The sequence below is a fragment of the Rhinoderma darwinii genome, chromosome 8, assembly GCF_050947455.1.
Source record: "Rhinoderma darwinii isolate aRhiDar2 chromosome 8, aRhiDar2.hap1, whole genome shotgun sequence".
NCBI classification, from domain to species: domain Eukaryota; kingdom Metazoa; phylum Chordata; class Amphibia; order Anura; family Rhinodermatidae; genus Rhinoderma; species Rhinoderma darwinii.
The window spans coordinates 1,987,878-2,011,773 of record NC_134694.1 but is presented as its reverse complement, the minus strand read 5'-3'; the positions used below and the strand labels follow the sequence as shown (position 1 = coordinate 2,011,773).

Here is a 23,896-nt window from a genome sequence, read left to right as displayed (position 1 = left end):
CTCAAAAAACTGGGGGGCACTCCGTCCGTCTGGAGAAAAAAAGGTTCAACCTGCAGAGACGACAAGTCTTCTTTAGGCCTGATTTACACGAGCGTGTGCGTTTTGCGCGCGGAAAAGGCACTTGACAGCTGCGTGTGTCATCCGTGTATGATGCGCGGCTGCGTGATTTTCGCGCAGCCGCCATCATAGAGATGAGGCTAGTCGACGTCAGTCACTGTCCAGGGTGCTGAAAGAGTTAACTGATCGGCAGTAACTCTTTCAGCACCCTCGACATTGAATTCCGATATCGAGAAACCTGTTAAAAAAAAAAGAGGTTCGTACTTACCGAGAACTTCCCGGCCGTTGCCTTGGTGACGCGTCCTTGGTGACGCGCCTCTCTTGACATCGGGCCCCACCTCCCTGGATGACGCGGCAGTCCATGTGACCGCTGCAGCCTGTGCTTGGCCTGTGATTGGCTGGAGCTGTCACTTGGACTGAATTGTCATCCCGGGAGGTCAGACTGGAGGAAGAAGCCGGGAGTTATCGGTAAGTCAGAACTTTTTTTTTTTTACACGTTGATCTATATTGTGATCGGAAGTCGCTGTCCAGGGTGCTGAACCAGTTTAACTATTTCAGCACCCTGGACAGTGACTATCTCCTGACGTCGCGTACCGCAACATTTTTTGCCGGGTTCGGTCAAAACAAGTTCGGCCGAACCCGGTGAAGTTCGGTTTGCTCATCTCTAAGACATTCCGTTCGGATGTTTGTAAACAGAAAAGCACGTGGTGCTTTTCTGTTTACATTCAGTTTGACAGCTCTTGCGCGAATCACGCAGTTCGCACGGAAGTGCTTCCGTGCGGCATGCGTGGTTTTCACGCACCCATTGACTTCAATGGGTGCGTGATGCGCGAAAAGCGCACGATTATAGAACATGTCGTGAGTTTTACGCAACGCACTCGCGCTGCGCAAAATTCACGCATTGTCTGCACTGCCCCATAGAGTAATATAGGTGCGTACGACACGCGTGAAAAGCACGCGCGTCGCACGCGCGTATATTACGCTCGTGTAAATGAGGCCTTACTGTGAGAACTGTGAATCTCTGTATAACTATGTGACTATGTAACTATGTGACTATGTGATTATGTGATTATGTGACTATGTGACTATGTAACTATGTGACTATGTGACTATGTAACTATGTGATTATGTGACTATGTAACTATGTAACTATGTAACTATGGGACTATGTGACTATGTAACTATGTGATTATGTGACTATGTGACTATGTGACTATATAACTATGTGACTATGTGATTATGTAACTATGTGATTATGTGACTATGTAACTATGTGACTATGTGACTATGTAACTATGGGACTATGTAACTATGTGATTATGTGACTATGTAACTATGTGATTATGTAACTATGTATCTATGTGACTATGTAACTATGTGATTATGTGACTTTGTAACTATGTGACTATGTAACTATGTGATTATGTGACTATGTAACTATGTAACTATGTGACTATGTAACTATGTGACTATGTGATTATGTAACTATGTGATTATGTGACTATGTAACTATGTGACTATGTGACTATGTAACTATGGGACTATGTAACTATGTGATTATGTGACTATGTAACTATGTGATTATGTAACTATGTATCTATGTGACTATGTAACTATGTGATTATGTGACTTTGTAACTATGTGACTATGTAACTATGTGATTATGTGACTATGTAACTATGTAACTATGTGACTATGTGACTATGTGACTATGTAACTATGTAACTATGTATCTATGTGACTATGTAACTATGTGATTATGTGACTTTGTAACTATGTGACTATGTAACTATGTGATTATGTGACTATGTAACTATGTAACTATGTGACTATGTGACTATGTGACTATGTAACTATGTAACTATGTGACTATGGGACTATGTAACTATGTGACTATGTAACTATGTGACTATGTAACTATGTGACTATATAACTATGTGACTATGTAACTATGTAACTATGTGATTATGTGACTATGTGACTATGTGACTATGTAACTATGTGACTATGTGATTATGTGACTATGTAACTATGTAACTATGTGACTATGTAACTATGGGACTATGTGACTATGTGATTATGTGATTATGTAACTATGTAGCTATGTGATTATGTGACAATGTGACTATGTGACTATGTAACTATGTGACTATGTAACTATGTGACTATGTGACTATGTAACTATGTGATTATGTGACTATGTAACTATGTAACTATGTGACTATGTAACTATGGGACTATGTGACTATGTGATTATGTGATTATGTGATTATGTAACTATGTAGCTATGTGATTATGTGACAATGTGACTATGTATAACTATGTGATGCTGTTATTGACCTGAGATCATCCCAGACAAAGATTTTCCACTCATAACATGGAGCAGAGTAGCAAGGGACGACCGGCACATGAGAGTGCCAGGAGCAGTTCACGCATTTACGGACGCCTCTTATTCCTGAGATATATAATATAGAATCTGATACCCGGACGGTTTTAAATCAGGGAATCTATTAGATAACCCCACCAGAATCCCCCACCCCGGGTGTGTCCTATATAAGTCCAGGGCTCCATATATCTCATGCCACGTCGTGCTTTCCTATAGGCCAAGATTCAGGAGATAGGGAGATAAAAAATGGAATATCCGAGGGCGCAGCTGTACTGGAAATTGCTTTTATTTGTACAACAACAACAACAATGTGTTTCAAGGCCGTACCGGTCAATTGACCTTTGACCTTTGACCTGTAACCTAACCCGGTACTGATTCCTAGGCCAGCTATAAATGCACAGTCATCATGAATAGACCTAACACTTCTACCTAACCTGACGAAGAGGCCGGTACGGCCTTGAAACACATTGTTGTTGTTGTTGTACAAATAAAAGCAATTTCCAGTACAGCTGCGCCCTCGGATATTCCATTTTTTATCTCCCTATCTCCTGGATCTACATAGTGGATTTTTACCAATCTTCAAACCGGAATTTGGGCTGCAACTGTCTCTACCTAAGTCTAACTTGGACACGCACCTTGGGATGTTATGCTCCGAGCATAACAACATCAGGTCAGCAGAATTGACCACTTTTTTCCTTTTGTTCTCATCTAATACAGGCTCATGCACTATGTGCGCTTTGTTTCCTTTTTCCCTATAGCGTGATTATAGGCCAAGATTGGATGTGACAATTGTGTCCCTATAAGAATGGCGTGTTTGCTTTGGCTGTTTATGGGGCACGCTGGCTCAATTAGTCCGGGTTCAGGCCGTTGTATTTTATCATAGTCGTAAGACTGGGACTACTCAACTGAACTTACATCACCGTAGGATTCAAACCCGCCATAATACAGATACAAAAAGTGCAGTCGTATAAAAACGGCCCGTCACGTTACTGCCCTACGTTTATCTTGTATGTCAAGAAAGCTCCCGACGTACAAGATAAAGGTGTTCATAGGGCTCCATTAACCCAACGGAGACCAAAAGAGTGGCGTTTAGGCCTCTGTCGGGCTGCTATACGTTGGTATGCCTTTTTTTTTGAAGGATGGAACAGCGTATAAGACAATAAATGGTTCGTATATGGAGTCACTTCAGGAGTTTTCTTAGGGCCGGTCCCCGGGTGACGTATCCCATTGTATGCCATACAGTGGGATACATTTGGGCCTTTTTCGGAGTATACGTTGGGGGTCTTCCTGGCATATACCTCTGATTTATGGCCTAAATGTAATGTGAATGGGGCCTCAATGGGGGGGGGGGGGGCTCTGACTGCCATTGTGACGGTGTGGACAATATTTAAAGGCGGAACTTGTGCTTGTACGTTTTTTTATATCACGCTTCATTCTCTGCACCTAAGAACATTGCTGGAACTGATTCTTGCCGATTCCTATAAGCAAAGTCAATGTTGTTCGGAGACAGGCTGGGCTCCCCCACAATTTTTCTGGATGTCCCACGCCCATGACCCCCCACAACTGCGGGATTAAAAAAAACATGAAAAATACTCCACATGACTCCTCCCAGCGAGAGGACAATGGTGGTGGGATCAGAGGTGTTGGTGCAGTGTATCACTTCTATTCAATGTGACGGCTTTTGTCGCTGAGGGTGCGAGTACTTTGTTGTGAAGCAGCTGTCTGAACATAGTGGCGTCACAATGACACCACCTAGAAACCGATGTAAATGCTTTGTGATGGTAGCGGCAGCGTGACATTTATACTGACTCCTATATTACGTTAAAAAAAAAGTGGCATAGAGAGCGCAGACACCCAAAGCAACCAATCAGGTGAAAGCTTTTATTTTCCAGCCTGTATTAGAGAAATGAGAGCTGTAAGCTGATTGGTTGCTGTGGGTAACAGCTCATTTTTTTTGCAGGGCAGCGCTCAGTAATCTGTACAGCTGATGTGAAGCTACAACTCCCATCAGCCCTTGATTATAAAATCATACTGGGAGTCGTAGTTTCATCATGGGATGGGGAGGGCTAGATGATGGGTGATGTAGTCTATACCACACAGAACACAGGAGCGGCCTACTAGAAGTAGTAAGGCCTGTATACGTCGCCATGGTGACGGCGGCGGAGGACGTACTGGAGCTGAGGCTACGTCTGCACGCTCCTGCTGTCCGTGCGGGTTCCCGGCGTGCTGTGCTGAAGCTGCTGTGGAGAGGAGCTAGTTCGTCTGCCGGTGTTCGCGGTTGTTCGGCGGCTCAGTGCTCCGGGATGGGGGGATATCTGGTACTCCGTGATGTCCTCCGGCTGGGGCGGCCCCGGAGGTGAGTGAGAGAGCGGGGCAGGAGGCGGCGGGGCCTGTGTGGTGAGGCGGGTGGAGGCGGCGGCCGCAGCAGCCAGTGCTGAGAGCAGAGGTCCGGGGAGCTGAAGAGAAGGAGAGGGCGGGGAGAGGAGAGCGGGGCCGAGCAGGCTGCAGGCAGAGGAAGGCCGCAACCACAGCCCATGAACTACGCAGCCCATCATCTACTGCCCATCATCTACTACACATCACACTACACTGCTCATCATCTACCGCACATCACACTACACTGCTCATCATCTACCGCACATCACACTACACTGCCCATCATCTACTACACATCACACTACACTGCCCATCATCTACCACACATCACACTACACTGCCCATCATCTACCACACATCACACTACACTGCCCATCATCTACCACACTACACTGCCCGTCATCTACTACACATCACACTACACTGCCCATCATCTACCACACATCACACTACACTGCCCATCATCTACCACACATCACACTACACTGCCCATCATCTACCGCACATCACACTACACTGCCCATCATCTACCGCACATCACACTACACTGCCCATCATCTACCGCACATCACACTACACTGCCCATCATCTACCACACATCACACTACACTGCCCATCATCTACCACACATCACACTACACTGCCCGTCATCTACCTCACATCACACTACACTGCCCGTCATCTACTACACATCACACTACACTGCCCGTCATCTACTGCACATCACACTACACTGCCCGTCATCTACTGCACATCACACTACACTGCCCGTCATCTACTGCACATCACACTACACTGCCCGTCATCTACCGCACATCACATCACACTACACAGCCCGTCATCTACTGCACATCACACTACACTGCCCGTCATCTACCGCACATCACATCACACTACACTGCCCGTCATCTACCACACATCACACTACACTGCCCATCATCTACTGCACATCACACTACACTGCCCGTCATCTACCGCACATCACACTACACTGCCCGTCATCTACTACACATCACACTACACTGCCCGTCATCTACTACACATCACACTACACTGCCCATCATCTACCGCACATCACACTACACTGCCCGTCATCTACTACACATCACACTACACTGCCCGTCATCTACTGCACATCACACTACACTGCCCGTCATCTACCGCACATCACACTACACTGCCCATCATCTACTACACATCACACTACACTGCCCATCATCTACCACACATCACACTACACTGCCCATCATCTACCACACATCACACTACACTGCCCATCATCTACCACACATCACACTACACTGCCCATCATCTACTACACATCACACTACACTGCCCGTCATCTACCACACATCACACTACACTGCCCATCATCTACTACACATCACACTACACATCACACTACACTGCCCATCATCTACCGCACATCACACTACACTGCCCATCATCTACTGCACATCACACTACACTGCCCGTCATCTACTGCACATCACACTACACTGCCCATCATCTACTACACATCACACTACACTGCCCGTCATCTACCGCACATCACCTACACTGCCCATCATCTACTACACATCACACTACACTGCCCATCATCTACTACACATCACACTACACTGCCCGTCATCTACTACACATCACACTACACTGCCCATCATCTACTACACATCACACTACACTGCTCATCATCTACTACACATCACACTACACTGCCCGTCATCTACTACACATCACACTACACTGCCCGTCATCTACCGCACATCACACTACACTGCCCGTCATCTACCGCACATCACACTACACTGCCCGTCATCTACCGCACATCACACTACACTGCCCGTCATCTACCGCACATCACACTACACTGCCCGTCATCTACCGCACATCACACTACACTGCCCGTCATCTACTGCACATCACACTACACTGCCCGTCATCTACTACACATCACACTACACTGCCCGTCATCTACTACACATCACACTACACTGCCCGTCATCTACTACACATCACACTACACTGCCCGTCATCTACTACACATCACACTACACTGCCCGTCATCTACTGCACATCACACTACACTGCCCGTCATCTACTACACATCACACTACACTGCCCGTCATCTACTACACATCACACTACACTGCCCGTCATCTACTACACATCACACTACACTGCCCGTCATCTACCACACATCACACTACACTGCCCGTCATCTACCGCACATCACACTACACTGCCCGTCATCTACCGCACATCACACTACTTCCCGTCATCTACCGCACATCACACTACACTGCCCGTCATCTACCGCACATCACACTACACTGCCCGTCATCTACCGCACATCACACTACACTGCCCGTCATCTACCGCACATCACACTACACTGCCCATCATCTACCGCACATCACACTACACTGCCCGTCATCTACTACACATCACACTACACATCACACTACACTGCCCGTCATCTACCGCACATCACACTACACATCACACTACACTGCCCGTCATCTACCGCACATCACACTACACTGCCCGTCATCTACCGCACATCACACTACACTGCCCGTCATCTACCGCACATCACACTACACTGCCCGTCATCTACCGCACATCACACTACACTGCCCGTCATCTACTGCACATCACACTACACTGCCCATCATCTACCGCACATCACACTACACTGCTCATCATCTACCGCACATCACACTACACATCACACTACACTGCCCGTCATCTACTGCACATCACACTACACTGCCCATCATCTACCACACTGCCCATCATCTACCACACATCACACTACACTGTACATCACACTACACTGTACATCACACTACACTGCTCATCATCTACCGCACATCACCTACACTGCCCATCATCTACTGCACATCACACTACACTGCCCGTCATCTACCGCACATCACACTACACTGCCCGTCATCTACTACACATCACACTACACTGCCCGTCATCTACTACACTTCACACTACACTGCCCGTCATCTACTGCACATCACACTACACTGCCCGTCATCTACTGCACATCACACTACACTGCCCGTCATCTACCGCACATCACACTACACTGCCCGTCATCTACTACACATCACACTACACTGCCCATCATCTACTACACATCACACTACACTGCCCATCATCTACTACACATCACACTACACTGCCCATCATCTACTACACATCACACTACACTGCTCATCATCTACCGCACATCACCTACACTGCCCATCATCTACCACACATCACACTACACATCACACTACACTGCCCGTCATCTACTACACATCACACTACACTGCCCGTCATCTACCGCACATCACACTACACATCACACTACACTGCCCGTCATCTACTACACATCACACTACACTGCCCGTCATCTACCGCACATCACACTACACTGCCCATCATCTACCACACATCACACTACACATCACATTACACTGCCCGTCATCTACTACACATCACACTACACTGCCCATCATCTACCGCACATCACACTACACATCACACTACACTGCCCGTCATCTACTACACATCACACTACACTGCCCGTCATCTACTACACATCACACTACACTGCCCGTCATCTACCGCACATCACACTACACTGCCCATCATCTACCGCACATCACACTACACTGCCCGTCATCTACCGCACATCACACTACACTGCCCGTCATCTACCGCACATCACACTACACTGCCCATCATCTACCGCACATCACACTACACTGCCCGTCATCTACCGCACATCACACTACACTGCCCGTCATCTACCTCACATCACACTACACTGCCCGTCATCTACTACACATCACACTACACTGCCCGTCATCTACCGCACATCACACTACACTGCCCATCATCTACTACACATCACACTACACTGCCCGTCATCTACCGCACATCACACTACACTGCCCGTCATCTACCTCACATCACACTACACTGCCCGTCATCTACTACACATCACACTACACTGCCCGTCATCTACCGCACATCACACTACACTGCCCGTCATCTACCGCACATCACACTACACTGCCCGTCATCTACTACACATCACACTACACTGCCCGTCATCTACTACACATCACACTACACTGCCCGTCATCTACTACACATCACACTACACTGCTCATCATCTACCGCACATCACCTACACTGCCCATCATCTACCACACATCACACTACACATCACACTACACTGCCCGTCATCTACTGTACATCACACTACACTGCCCATCATCTACCGCACATCACACTACACTGCCCGTCATCTACCGCACATCACACTACACTGCCCATCATCTACCGCACATCACACTACACTGCCCGTCATCTACCGCACATCACACTACACTGCCCGTCATCTACTACACATCACACTACACTGCCCGTCATCTACCGCACATCACACTACACTGCCCGTCATCTACCGCACATCACACTACACTGCCCGTCATCTACCGCACATCACACTACACTGCCCGTCATCTACCGCACATCACACTACACTGCCCGTCATCTACCGCACATCACACTACACTGCCCGTCATCTACCGCACATCACACTACACTGCCCGTCATCTACCGCACATCACACTACACTGCCCATCATCTACCGCACATCACACTACACTGCCCGTCATCTACCGCACATCACACTACACTGCCCGTCATCTACCGCACATCACACTACACTGCCCGTCATCTACCGCACATCACACTACACTGCCCATCATCTACCGCACATCACACTACACTGCCCGTCATCTACCGCACATCACACTACACTGCTCATCATCTACCGCACATCACCTACACTGCCCGTCATCTACCACACATCACACTACACTGCCCGTCATCTACCGCACATCACACTACACTGCCCGTCATCTACCGCACATCACACTACACTGCCCATCATCTACCGCACATCACACTACACTGCCCGTCATCTACCGCACATCACACTACACTGCCCGTCATCTACCTCACATCGCACTACACTGCTCATCATCTACCGCACATCACCTACACTGCCCATCATCTACCACACATCACACTACACATCACACTACACTGCCCGTCATCTACCGCACATCACCTACACTGCCCATCATCTACCACACATCACACTACACATCACACTACACTGCCCATCATCTACCGCACATCACACTACACTGCCCGTCATCTACCGCACATCACACTACACTGCCCGTCATCTACTACACATCACACTACACTGCCCGTCATCTACCTCACATCACACTACACTGCTCATCATCTACCGCACATCACCTATACTGCCCATCATCTACCACACATCACACTACACATCACACTACACTGCCCGTCATCTACTACACATCACACTACACTGCCCATCATCTACCGCACATCACACTACACTGCCCGTCATCTACTACACATCACACTACACTGCCCATCATCTACTACACATCACACTACACTGCCCGTCATCTACCTCACATCGCACTACACTGCTCATCATCTGCTGACTGACAGAGCGATCATGTGATATATCCAGTGACTACACAACCGGGAAGTGATGTTTTTCGCCCCGGGGCTCTGCATCGGGGGATGGGGGGGTGTAGTTGTGCCCACGAGTATTTCTTTTGGGGGATCACACAGTCGGTGACGGATTCTCTATGTCATTCATTGACTTGTTTGTTTCTATAAGGAATGTGACGTTCTCTATTTCTTTCTTTCTTAGGATGTGAGATCTTCTGCTGTGGTTTGTGTCTGCAGACATCGCGCCCGCAGCTAGAATGTTCCTTCTGAATGCCCCTCCTCTGGCAGCTTTTCAGACGCAATGGACGCCATTTGGATGCAACGCACCCTGTAGAGTACCCACATCCCTTCCTCCGCCCGCGCAGCTGGCTAATATTCCCGTCGTCGCAGATGTCGAGGGCGCTATAAACAGTCCGCTGAGCGATGAGTCTTCTTTGACTGTGAAAGTTGAATATGAGCGGATTATGCAGAAGAATGGAGAGGGGGAGTTTAATATTGGCAGAGAACTGAAATCCAGCCCTGACCTCTTCATAGGACACGTGAGAGAAGAGGCCGCGCTCATCGTCCCAGAACAGTTTCAAGACCTTAAAGAGGAGGGCTCAGATTTCGGGGCCCTTGTGCTGGACTCGGACAGCGATGATTCTGTACACCGGGACATTGAAGAAGCTATCCAGGAATACTTAAAGAACAGGCCTATAGTGAAAACCCCAAAAAGCATTGAAAATGACGGAGACAAGGTGAAAGCCGCTCAGAATAATTCCCCGGCCAGGAAGTCTCCGGTAAAGATGGTCACTTCTCCCAAATTGTGCGATTCCTTCACAGTGTCCCGATGCTCGTCACCAGACAGCGTCGGGAGCGACGACTCCTTCGAGCAAAGCATCAACAAGGAAATTGAGCAATTTTTGATTGAGAAGAAGCTGCAGAACAACGCGAGCGAACCCGGCACTAGTAAGAAAGCCAAGCTGAAACCAAAACCCATCAAAGCTGTTGAAAAACCATCCCGCAAGCAAAGGGTCAGGGGGCCGGCAGTCAAGACGGTCTCCGCGAGCCTCAATCTACTTCCCAAGAATCCCAAACCAAAAGCAGAAAGTTGTAGCAGTAATAACATCCGCCTCAAACTTGTGTCCGGCCCGTGTAAACCGAATGTCCCGAGCCGGCCGCCCCCTCCTCTTCCTCCTGCTCCATGTGTTGGGCTCTCAGACTCAGATAGCAGTGATGACGGGATTGAGGAAGCAATTCAACTCTACCAGCTGGAGAAAAACCGATTAGGAGTAAGTCTCAACTCCGCTCATAGGACCTCTCCAGCGATCACAACATTAGATCTTAGTCCCTGCCGGATTAAAAACTCTCCTCCCAAATCCAAGAAGAAGACGACAAACTACAGGAAGAGAAAACTGCCGAACGCCAAAGCCGCGGCGTCTCAAGACTTCACGAGTTGTCACACCATCGCAAGTAAAAGGGCGTTTCATTCTGGAGGTGACCGGAATCTGGACGACGAACCTGAAGAGGCGACGCGGAGGGTGGAGACGGCGGCAGAACTTATGTGTGCAGAAGCTATACTTGACATCTCTAAGGCGATATTGCCTTCACAGCCAGAAAGATCACTTGCGGTTTCGCGGGAAAAGCAGTCTGCTCAGCCAGCGTCCCCCTGCGCCAGCGACAGCTCGGTTGACAGTGATGACAGCATAGAGCAAGAGATAAGAACATTTTTGGCTCGTAAAGCTCAAACTAAGAGTGTCGGCACATCCTCCGCCAAAAAGACAGCAAAGGAACGAAGGTCTGAACCCCCAAAACAGCCGTCTCTTCCCAATAACAAGGCTGTCACTACCGGTAAGGACAAAGTTGTTCTTAAGGACTCTTCAGGGAAAGGTTCAGAGTCTTGGAATGTGAATAGCAGCCCGGTAAACCCAACCTTGCCCATTGGTAAACACTTGCAGGGCAATACTACGGCGACTTGCCCAGAGGAGTCTTCTCAGCCACACCGCCAAGCACAGCATGCCGAACATCACATTATCCGGGCTATGGCAAGTCTTGATTCTTCTTCAGGAGTAATTGGTGATAAACGGACAATGTACGTGAAAGGGAGAAGTAATTGCAGCGGAGATAAGAGTAGTTCTTTGGACAGTGATGAAGATTTGCATTCTGCTATAAAGGACCTTCTGAGGTCCAAAAGAAAATGCAAAAAGAGGCCGAAAGATGGAAGACCTCCGTGTAAGAAGAAGGTCCGGTTTGGGGAAACCACTACCAGACCATTGGAAATGTTGGGTACGGTACAGAAGGAGTGCATGCCCAAACCCCTTGTTGTCAAAAGCTGCCTTGTAACGTCCAATGACCTAAAAGAGAATTCCTTGAAGAAGTCAAAGACCACCGTGAAATTGAAGGAAGAGAAAAAGATCTCAGTGGGAAATACGGAGTTGTCTTCTGTCGGCAGACCCGTCGAGTCCGCACCGGCTTGTGCCTCCGACAAGTCTGTGAAGTTAAGTAATGCCTTGCCCGAAACTCAAGACAGCAGCTCGGTGGACAGCAATGACAGCATAGAGCAAGAGATAAGGAAATACCTGTCCAATTGCGCACGGGGGTCTTCAAAACTTCCTACAGCACAAAGGACAACTGCAACTGTGATCGCTCCAACCGCCATCAAGACTGAGACTACTCCAGTCCGCATCAGTAATCCAGCACCCATAAAGAAGGAGCCCGGGGTGTTATCAAGTTCTGTGACCGAGACTATTCTCCAGAAAGTCCGCGAGAAAGACCGATCAGCGGCGCCAAAGCCTGCCGTGATCCAACGTCTGTATAGTTATGACCGCTTATCTCAAGTAGCCAGGTTGCAGCATCCTACAGGCATAGCCAAGGGGACCGCGCCGGTGCACGGAGTCATCATCAAGAGAGAGTGCATTGTAGATCAAAGCCGGATTGTAAGGCCAACCGAGAAACCTCTACCGGCTGCCCCCGGAAGAGTAATCGTCAAAACTGGTGTGAACGGTTCCCAAGGGAACATCCCAATTTCTGGCAACTTTGTTGCTGGTCTTAAATACATTTCGGGAACTGAACAGCAGCTTCTGTTAAACGTGGGGAACGCGGGAACGACCAGGCTGGCCACCGATTTCTACACCCCCGGCAGAACCATCGCACAGCTGGGAAGTTGTCAGGCGGTGCAGAAAAATACACTGATTCTAGAACAGCCTAAAGTCATACAAAGCCCCGCGTTCTCTCTCGGCGCCCCCATGGCCCGCCCCGCCTTGTATGTGGTAACCACCAAAGTGGTGCAAGAAACTTCTGCCTCCTTGTGTCTCCCCCTAAACAGGGCGACGTACGACTCCGGCCTGAATTTAATGAGTATTCAGTACTGTCCTGGTCAGGTAGCGGCTCGTACGTCTGCATGCGCTGCCCCGTTTTCCTTCCAGCAAACCCGAAACAGCGAGACCAGGGTTATTACCCCCGGCAAGGCAGGAGAGATACCCACACTCCTTACCAAAGCAAGGGAAAGCCAGGCCACGTCAGGGCTACTAGATGGAGGCAGCAATTTCGCTAATGTTAATGAGCGAGCAACGGAAGATTTTCAGGCAGGATCTAGTGTGCAGAAAGATCAGGTGTAGTACTAAAGTCTCCTGCAGCTGTATAGGACCACTGTAAATAGTTAAGACTAACCGAAGTCATGCCTTGGCATTAGCCCCTTTTTTGGGGGGCAGGTCTATACCAGTCTCCAGTCACCGCAATATGTTCCTAGATTATGCTGTTCAGGCCACATAGACGTGGCGCGTTCTCTATATGAAGGAGGATTTGTGTATTTCGACGTCACTGATAGGGTCTTGCATTGTGACGTTCTCTTTGGAGGTACATCGGCTGCTATATCCGTGAGCTACGTTCTACCCGATTCTCCTCTCTGCCAGTAAGATATCATGCCAGAGCGGGGAAACCTCTGGGAATGCCTTAAATCCTCTATATAGCCTGCACCCTATAGGCAAAGTATAGACTGTGCGCCAACCTGTACTGGTGACTATCGCATGGACCCGGACTGCAGAGCTCTGCTACATCAGAGTATTCGGGAATAAGGCAGTCCTCCTATATCAGCCTGGGTACCTCCATACGAAAACAATCCCGTAGCCAGTAAGAATAGGTATAGAAAGCGTCCGAGGAGGGTAGGCGCTAATATCCACCTGCCTTAGATCAGGGTATCTGAGGTCCGTAGATGGCCCCAAATACTCGGACCCCCAACAATCCTGAAAATGACGGGGCCACAGAACTGTGAATGGAGCGATGTAGTGTCAAGAGCGCTGTGGCCCCTTCGCAGGATGGTGGGGGTCCCGGCAGTCCGCTGCTCCATGTCCCTGAAACTCCCGTGAACATTCCAAAATATGACTGAAATTTGATACAATGTAAATGTTTTTCGGCTTGATTTTAGCGTTTTTACGTCGAGCGTCGCGTAGACTTTTAAACCCGTTTGGCACTTGAAGGATTTATTTGCACTCCTCGTTTTTTTGATACAATTTTGTTCATTTTCTTGTGGATTTCGTTTTTTTTTTTCTTTGGGGATTATTTGGACTGAGGCGTCTTGGGGGTTTCTTTAGTTTCTCATACGATGTTTTTTGTTTATCTCCTCACCTTCTATTCTGTAGATTTTGTAAATGATGTAAAAACGTTTCCCTTTTTCTTGAAAAAAAAAATTGACTTTGCGTTCAGATTCTTGGAAATTTTATTGCTTTTATTTAAAGTTCTTATTAAGAGGAATCGAGTTCTGTGTTTTACATGAAGCTGAATGTCCGAATTAGCTAGATTTTATAACTTTCATTGCTTTGCCTGTTTTTATAACCTGCAGATGGCGCTATTTGTATGGCCGCAGATGGGAATGTTGGACCCATGTTTAGTAGAACTGTGGGGGTTCCAAGCATTTCATCTGGGATATAGAGAGTAAAACATGGGTACACCACGCCGTCTGAATGAGGCAGTTCAGAAAGCGCCACCTGCAGGCCACACTGCAGACTTTGCCAGAGGTAGCCCCAGCGGCCGCAGAGCTCCGGAAACTTAATTCGCTCATGATGTTGCCAAGGTGACAGGACCTTCTGCCGTTGCTTTATGGCTCTGTTCACACACAGTTTTTTTGGGATGCAGAATATTCTGCCTGGAGAAATCCGCTTCGTTTTTCTTTTGTGGTTTTACACAACAGGCGGTTTGACGCCGTTTTTTTTTTTTTTTTTTAACCTTTCTTCAAGAGGCAAAGGAAAGAACGGCGAGACAAAAAACTCTGCCACCATTCGTAGCGTTTTCCCCGTCTCCCATTGATTTCAATAGGGAAGCATGCTGCTTATTTTTTCTGCGAGTGTTTTTTCCGCTCGCGGTAAAAAAACACCTCCACCTCTCATTGAAATCAATGGGAGGCAATCTTGGCCTTTTTTTGCCGCGCCAAAAACCGCATAAAAAAAACTGTGTGAACAGGGCCTATTTTGTCTAGGGCTTGACCGTCTGAAGAACGGGCGGCTCGTTCTTTCCTCCTCTGGTAAAGTTTCCGGTGTGATATGTGAAGACCTTGTACGCACGCACTGCGCTGGAATCACTGACCGTAAATTCATTTGATTGCTGTCACACTTTTGCCGCTTTCATGGTGCAAAAACAATTTTATTATTTTGTCTCCTACTGAAGTCCATGATGAAAACTGCCCGAAAATGAAGGGGAACCAAGGAAACGGCACCATTTTCAGATTTCCAATTCAGATTACATTTTTTGAAATCTCACTTGACTAGATGCTGTACGAAGTGTGGGGGCCAGCATTACAATGTGCTGTGTGAACAAGGTCTTAAACCGGAACTGGCTGCTTGGACGCCACTAGGGCCCATGTCCGACTATCCAGTTAATTTACTTAACATGTCATTGTATAAGGTTCAATCGTCTGGTCATCACTCTATTCACACCATAAGCTGCATTCACAATCCAGTCTGTCCAAAGTTTGTCCCTAATGGTGGCTCCCAAGCAAGGCCATAGATCTTGGATGTGATATCTGATGTCTAAGACTCGCCACCAGCTCGTTTGATATCTTCATCTTATATAAACTGCTGTATTGCAGGGTGGAAGATGTAGTTCTTTTCTTCCCCTCGCTACTGTACAGTGCATGGTGGTAACCTTACATCTCCCAGCAGTCAGCAGATCAGAGCATGTACTGCACGTTTCTTACAGAAGCTAGCAGTGTGCAGCTCTGGCTGTGACTGGAGTACAAGACCTACGATAACTCTATTAGTACCATTACAGTATGAGCAGCTTACCACTGACTGACATAATGGACGCAGCTGTTCTGGATTGCATAAGCCGGTCTATTCTCATGGGGCCCGGTTTCCTCTGAGACAAGTTGTTTTGGAAACCGGTGTCATCTAAGCCTGGCATTACACTGACGGCTCCGCTATTGTCAGGAATTCAGATCTTTTATCGCAGGTGCAGCAGAGTGTGAGCAATCATTCGTGGTCCAGCAGGTGACACTGAGCCATGTAGCGGTAGATGTGGGTGAGACGTTGTTATATAGGTGTCTCCTTAACCCCTTCCCGCTCCTTGACGTGCAGTTAGGCGGTCGATTGCGATCGCGACATTTAAGGAGTTTAGAGCAGATCGGCTGCCCCCACATGACATCATGGGGCTGGCGTTGGTTGCCATGGCAAATGGAAGCCAGACAATGGCTTCCGGGCTGCCATGTACAGAAGCCTATGAGGACCAGCCGGAGGCTTCCTGTCACAATGAGTAGGTAGTGTAATGTATTCCGGCAGCGATCAGAGCTGCAACTCTAAATGGCCCCTAGTGGGACAAGTAAAAAAAGATAATAAAAATGTTTTAAAGTGTAAAAATAAAAGTTAAATTACATAAACACAAAATGCTTTTTTTCCAGTAAGTCTTTTATTATAGGAAAAAAATTAAAAAAACAGGCCACATATTTGGTATCACCGCGTTCGTAACGACCAAAATGTTAAAACTATAATGTTATTTTTCCCGCACAATGTAAGAAACAATACCAGAAACACTATTTTGGTCACCACCCCTCCCAAAATGTACAATAAATAGTGATCAAAAAGTCTCGTGTACCCCAAAATAATACCAATAAAAACTACAACCCGTCCCGCAAAGAAGAAGCCCTTACACAGCTTTTTTGACAGAAAAATAAAGTTAAGGCGTTCTAAAAGCGGATAAAATTGGACACCATTTATCAGTGCGACACCGGGCACACGTCTGCAGATTATTATGTATTTACCGCATTATTATACCCTGATGTCCTCACATATTACATATATCCTGATGTACTCCTCACATATTACATATACCCTGATGTGCTCCTCACATATTACATACACCCTGATGTACTCCTCACATATTACATATATCCTGATGTACTCCTCACATATTACATATACCCTGATGTACTCCTCACATATTACATATACCCTGATGTACTCCTCACATATTACATATATCCTGATGTACTCCTCACATATTACATATACCCTGATGTACTCCTCACATATTACATATATCCTGATGTACTCCTCACATATTACATATACCCCGATGTACTCCTCACACGTTACATATATCCTGATGTACTCCTCACATATTACATATATTCTGATGTACTCCTCACATATTACATATACCCTGATGTACTCCTCACATATTACATATATCCTGATGTACTCCTCACATATTACATATACCCCGATGTACTCCTCACACGTTACATATATCCTGATGTACTCCTCACATATTACATATATCCTGATGTACTCCTCACATATTACATATATCCTGATGTACCCCTCACATATTACATATACCCTGATGTACTCCTCACATATTACATATACCCTGATGTACTCCTCACATATTACATATACCCTGATGTACTCCTCACATATTACATATACCCTGATGTACTCCTCACATATTACATATATCCTGATGTACCCCTCACATATTACATATACCCTGATGTACTCCTCACATATTACATATACCCTGATGTACTCCTCACATATTACATATACCCTGATGTACTCCTCACATATTACATATACCCTGATGTACCCCTCACATATTACATATACCCTGATGTACTCCTCACATATTACATATACCCTGATGTACTCCTCACATATTACATATACCCTGATGTACTACGCACATATTACATATACCCTGATGTACTACGCACATATTACATATACCCTGATGTACTCCTCACATATTACATATACCCTGATGTGCTCCTCACATATTACATACACCCTGATGTACTCCTCACATATTACATATATCCTGATGTACCCCTCACATATTACATATACCCTGATGTACTCCTCACATATTACATATACCCTGATGTACTCCTCACATATTACATATACCCTGATGTACTACGCACATATTACATATATCCTGATGTACTCCTCACATATTACATATATCCTGATGTACCCCTCACATATTACATATATCCTGATGTACTCCTCACATATTACATATACCCTGATGTACTACGCACATATTACATATACCCTGATGTACTCCTCACATATTACATATATCCTGATGTACTCCTCACATATTACATATATCCTGATGTACTCCTCACATATTACATATACCCTGATGTACTCCTCACAGATTACATATACCCTGATGTACTCCTCACATATTACATATACCCTGATGTACTCCTCACATATTACATATACCCTGATGTGCTCCTCACATATTACATATACCCTGATGTACTCCTCACATATTACATATATCTTGATGTACTCCTCACATATCACATATATCCTGATGTACTCCTCACATATTACATATATCCTGATGTACTCCTCACATATTACATATATCCTGATGTACTCCTCACATATTACATATATCCTGATGTACTCCTCACATATTACATATACCCTGATGTACTCCTCACATATTACATATATCCTGATGTACTCCTCACATATTACATACACCCTGATGTACTCCTCACATATTACATATACCCTGATGTACTCCTCACATATTACATATACCCTGATGTACTCCTCACATATTACACATACCCTGATGTACTCCTCACATATTACATACACCCTGATGTACTCCTCACATATTACATATATCCTGATGTACTCCTCACATATTACATATATCCTGATGTACTCCTCACATATTACATATACCCTGATGTACTCCTCACATATTACATATACCCTGATGTACTCCTCACATATTACATATACCCTGATGTACTACGCACATATTACATATACCCTGATGTACTACGCACATATTACATATACCCTGATGTACTCCTCACATATTACATATACCCTGATGTGCTCCTCACATATTACATACACCCTGATGTACTCCTCACATATTACATATATCCTGATGTACCCCTCACATATTACATATACCCTGATGTACTCCTCACATATTACATATACCCTGATGTACTCCTCACATATTACATATACCCTGATGTACTACGCACATATTACATATATCCTGATGTACTCCTCACATATTACATATATCCTGATGTACCCCTCACATATTACATATATCCTGATGTACTCCTCACATATTACATATACCCTGATGTACTACGCACATATTACATATACCCTGATGTACTCCTCACATATTACATATATCCTGATGTACTCCTCACATATTACATATATCCTGATGTACTCCTCACATATTACATATACCCTGATGTACTCCTCACAGATTACATATACCCTGATGTACTCCTCACATATTACATATACCCTGATGTACTCCTCACATATTACATATACCCTGATGTGCTCCTCACATATTACATATACCCTGATGTACTCCTCACATATTACATATATCTTGATGTACTCCTCACATATCACATATATCCTGATGTACTCCTCACATATTACATATATCCTGATGTACTCCTCACATATTACATATATCCTGATGTACTCCTCACATATTACATATATCCTGATGTACTCCTCACATATTACATATATCCTGATGTACTCCTCACATATTACATATACCCTGATGTACTCCTCACATATTACATATATCCTGATGTACTCCTCACATATTACATACACCCTGATGTACTCCTCACATATTACATATATCCTGATGTACTCCTCACATATTACATACACCCTGATGTACTCCTCACATATTACACATACCCTGATGTACTCCTCACATATTACACACACCCTGATGTACTCCTCACATATTACATATATCCTGATGTACTCCTCACATATTACATATATCCTGATGTACTCCTCACATATTACATATACCCTGATGTACTCCTCACATATTACATATACCCTGATGTACTCCTCACATATTATATATATCCTGATGTACTCCTCACATATTACATATATCCTGATGTACTCCTCACATATTACATATATCCTGATGTACTCCTCACATATTACATATATCCTGATGTACTCCTCACATATTACATATACCCTGATGTACTCCTCACATATTACATATACCCTGATGTACTCCTCACATATTACATATACCCTGATGTACTCCTCACATATTACATATACCCTGATGTACTCCTCACATATTACATATACCCTGATGTACTCCTCACATATTACATATATCCTGATGTACTCCTCACATATTACATATATCCTGATGTACTCCTCACATATTACATATACCCTGATGTACTCCTCACATATTACATATACCCTGATGTACTCCTCACATATTACATATACCCTGATGTACTACGCACATATTACATATACCCTGATGTACTACGCACATATTACATATATCCTGATGTACTCCTCACATATTACATATACCCCGATGTACTCCTCACACGTTACATATATCCTGATGTACTCCTCACATATTACATATATTCTGATGTACTCCTCACATATTACATATACCCTGATGTACTCCTCACATATTACATATATCCTGATGTACTCCTCACATATTACATATACCCCGATGTACTCCTCACACGTTACATATATCCTGATGTACTCCTCACATATTACATATATCCTGATGTACTCCTCACATATTACATATATCCTGATGTACCCCTCACATATTACATATACCCTGATGTACTCCTCACATATTACATATACCCTGATGTACTCCTCACATATTACATATACCCTGATGTACTCCTCACATATTACATATACCCTGATGTACTCCTCACATATTACATATATCCTGATGTACCCCTCACATATTACATATACCCTGATGTACTCCTCACATATTACATATACCCTGATGTACTCCTCACATATTACATATACCCTGATGTACTCCTCACATATTACATATACCCTGATGTACCCCTCACATATTACATATACCCTGATGTACTCCTCACATATTACATATACCCTGATGTACTCCTCACATATTACATATACCCTGATGTACTACGCACATATTACATATACCCTGATGTACTACGCACATATTACATATACCCTGATGTACTCCTCACATATTACATATACCCTGATGTGCTCCTCACATATTACATACACCCTGATGTACTCCTCACATATTACATATATCCTGATGTACCCCTCACATATTACATATACCCTGATGTACTCCTCACATATTACATATACCCTGATGTACTCCTCACATATTACATATACCCTGATGTACTACGCACATATTACATATATCCTGATGTACTCCTCACATATTACATATATCCTGATGTACCCCTCACATATTACATATATCCTGATGTACTCCTCACATATTACATATACCCTGATGTACTATGCACATATTACATATACCCTGATGTACTCCTCACATATTACATATATCCTGATGTACTCCTCACATATTACATATATCCTGATGTACTCCTCACATATTACATATACCCTGATGTACTCCTCACAGATTACATATACCCTGATGTACTCCTCACATATTACATATACCCTGATGTACTCCTCACATATTACATATACCCTGATGTGCTCCTCACATATTACATATACCCTGATGTACTCCTCACATATTACATATATCTTGATGTACTCCTCACATATCACATATATCCTGATGTACTCCTCACATATTACATATATCCTGATGTACTCCTCACATATTACATATATCCTGATGTACTCCTCACATATTACATATATCCTGATGTACTCCTCACATATTACATATATCCTGATGTACTCCTCACATATTACATATACCCTGATGTACTCCTCACATATTACATATATCCTGATGTACTCCTCACATATTACATACACCCTGATGTACTCCTCACATATTACATATACCCTGATGTACTCCTCACATATTACATATACCCTGATGTACTCCTCACATATTACACATACCCTGATGTACTCCTCACATATTACATACACCCTGATGTACTCCTCACATATTACATATATCCTGATGTACTCCTCACATATTACATATATCCTGATGTACTCCTCACATATTACATATACCCTGATGTACTCCTCACATATTACATATACCCTGATGTACTCCTCACATATTACATATACCCTGATGTACTACGCACATATTACATATACCCTGATGTACTACGCACATATTACATATACCCTGATGTACTCCTCACATATTACATATACCCTGATGTGCTCCTCACATATTACATACACCCTGATGTACTCCTCACATATTACATATATCCTGATGTACCCCTCACATATTACATATACCCTGATGTACTCCTCACATATTACATATACCCTGATGTACTCCTCACATATTACATATACCCTGATGTACTACGCACATATTACATATATCCTGATGTACTCCTCACATATTACATATATCCTGATGTACCCCTCACATATTACATATATCCTGATGTACTCCTCACATATTACATATACCCTGATGTACTACGCACATATTACATATACCCTGATGTACTCCTCACATATTACATATATCCTGATGTACTCCTCACATATTACATATATCCTGATGTACTCCTCACATATTACATATACCCTGATGTACTCCTCACAGATTACATATACCCTGATGTACTCCTCACATATTACATATACCCTGATGTACTCCTCACATATTACATATACCCTGATGTGCTCCTCACATATTACATATACCCTGATGTACTCCTCACATATTACATATATCTTGATGTACTCCTCACATATCACATATATCCTGATGTACTCCTCACATATTACATATATCCTGATGTACTCCTCACATATTACATATATCCTGATGTACTCCTCACATATTACATATATCCTGATGTACTCCTCACATATTACATATATCCTGATGTACTCCTCACATATTACATATACCCTGATGTACTCCTCACATATTACATATATCCTGATGTACTCCTCACATATTACATACACCCTGATGTACTCCTCACATATT

The 23,896-nt window shown here is 44.7% G+C and overlaps 1 protein-coding gene across 1 annotated transcript; it reads left to right on the top strand.

Moving 5' to 3' along the window:
• Positions 1 to 4,408: 4,408 nt before the first annotated feature.
• Positions 4,409 to 15,072, top strand: PPP1R26 (protein phosphatase 1 regulatory subunit 26). The gene is made up of 2 exons (XM_075834635.1): positions 4,409 to 4,799; positions 10,602 to 15,072. The coding sequence occupies exon 2, from the start codon at positions 10,657 to 10,659 to the stop codon at positions 13,993 to 13,995; it is 3,339 nt and encodes a 1,112-aa protein (XP_075690750.1). The 5' UTR covers positions 4,409 to 4,799; positions 10,602 to 10,656; the 3' UTR covers positions 13,996 to 15,072.
• Positions 15,073 to 23,896: the final 8,824 nt, after the last annotated feature.

What these genes read in the sequence shown, in the direction of transcription:
- PPP1R26 (XM_075834635.1), top strand. Translation starts at nt 10,657, where the DNA reads ATGTTCCTTCTGAATGCCCCTCCTCTGGCAGCTTTTCAGACGCAATGG.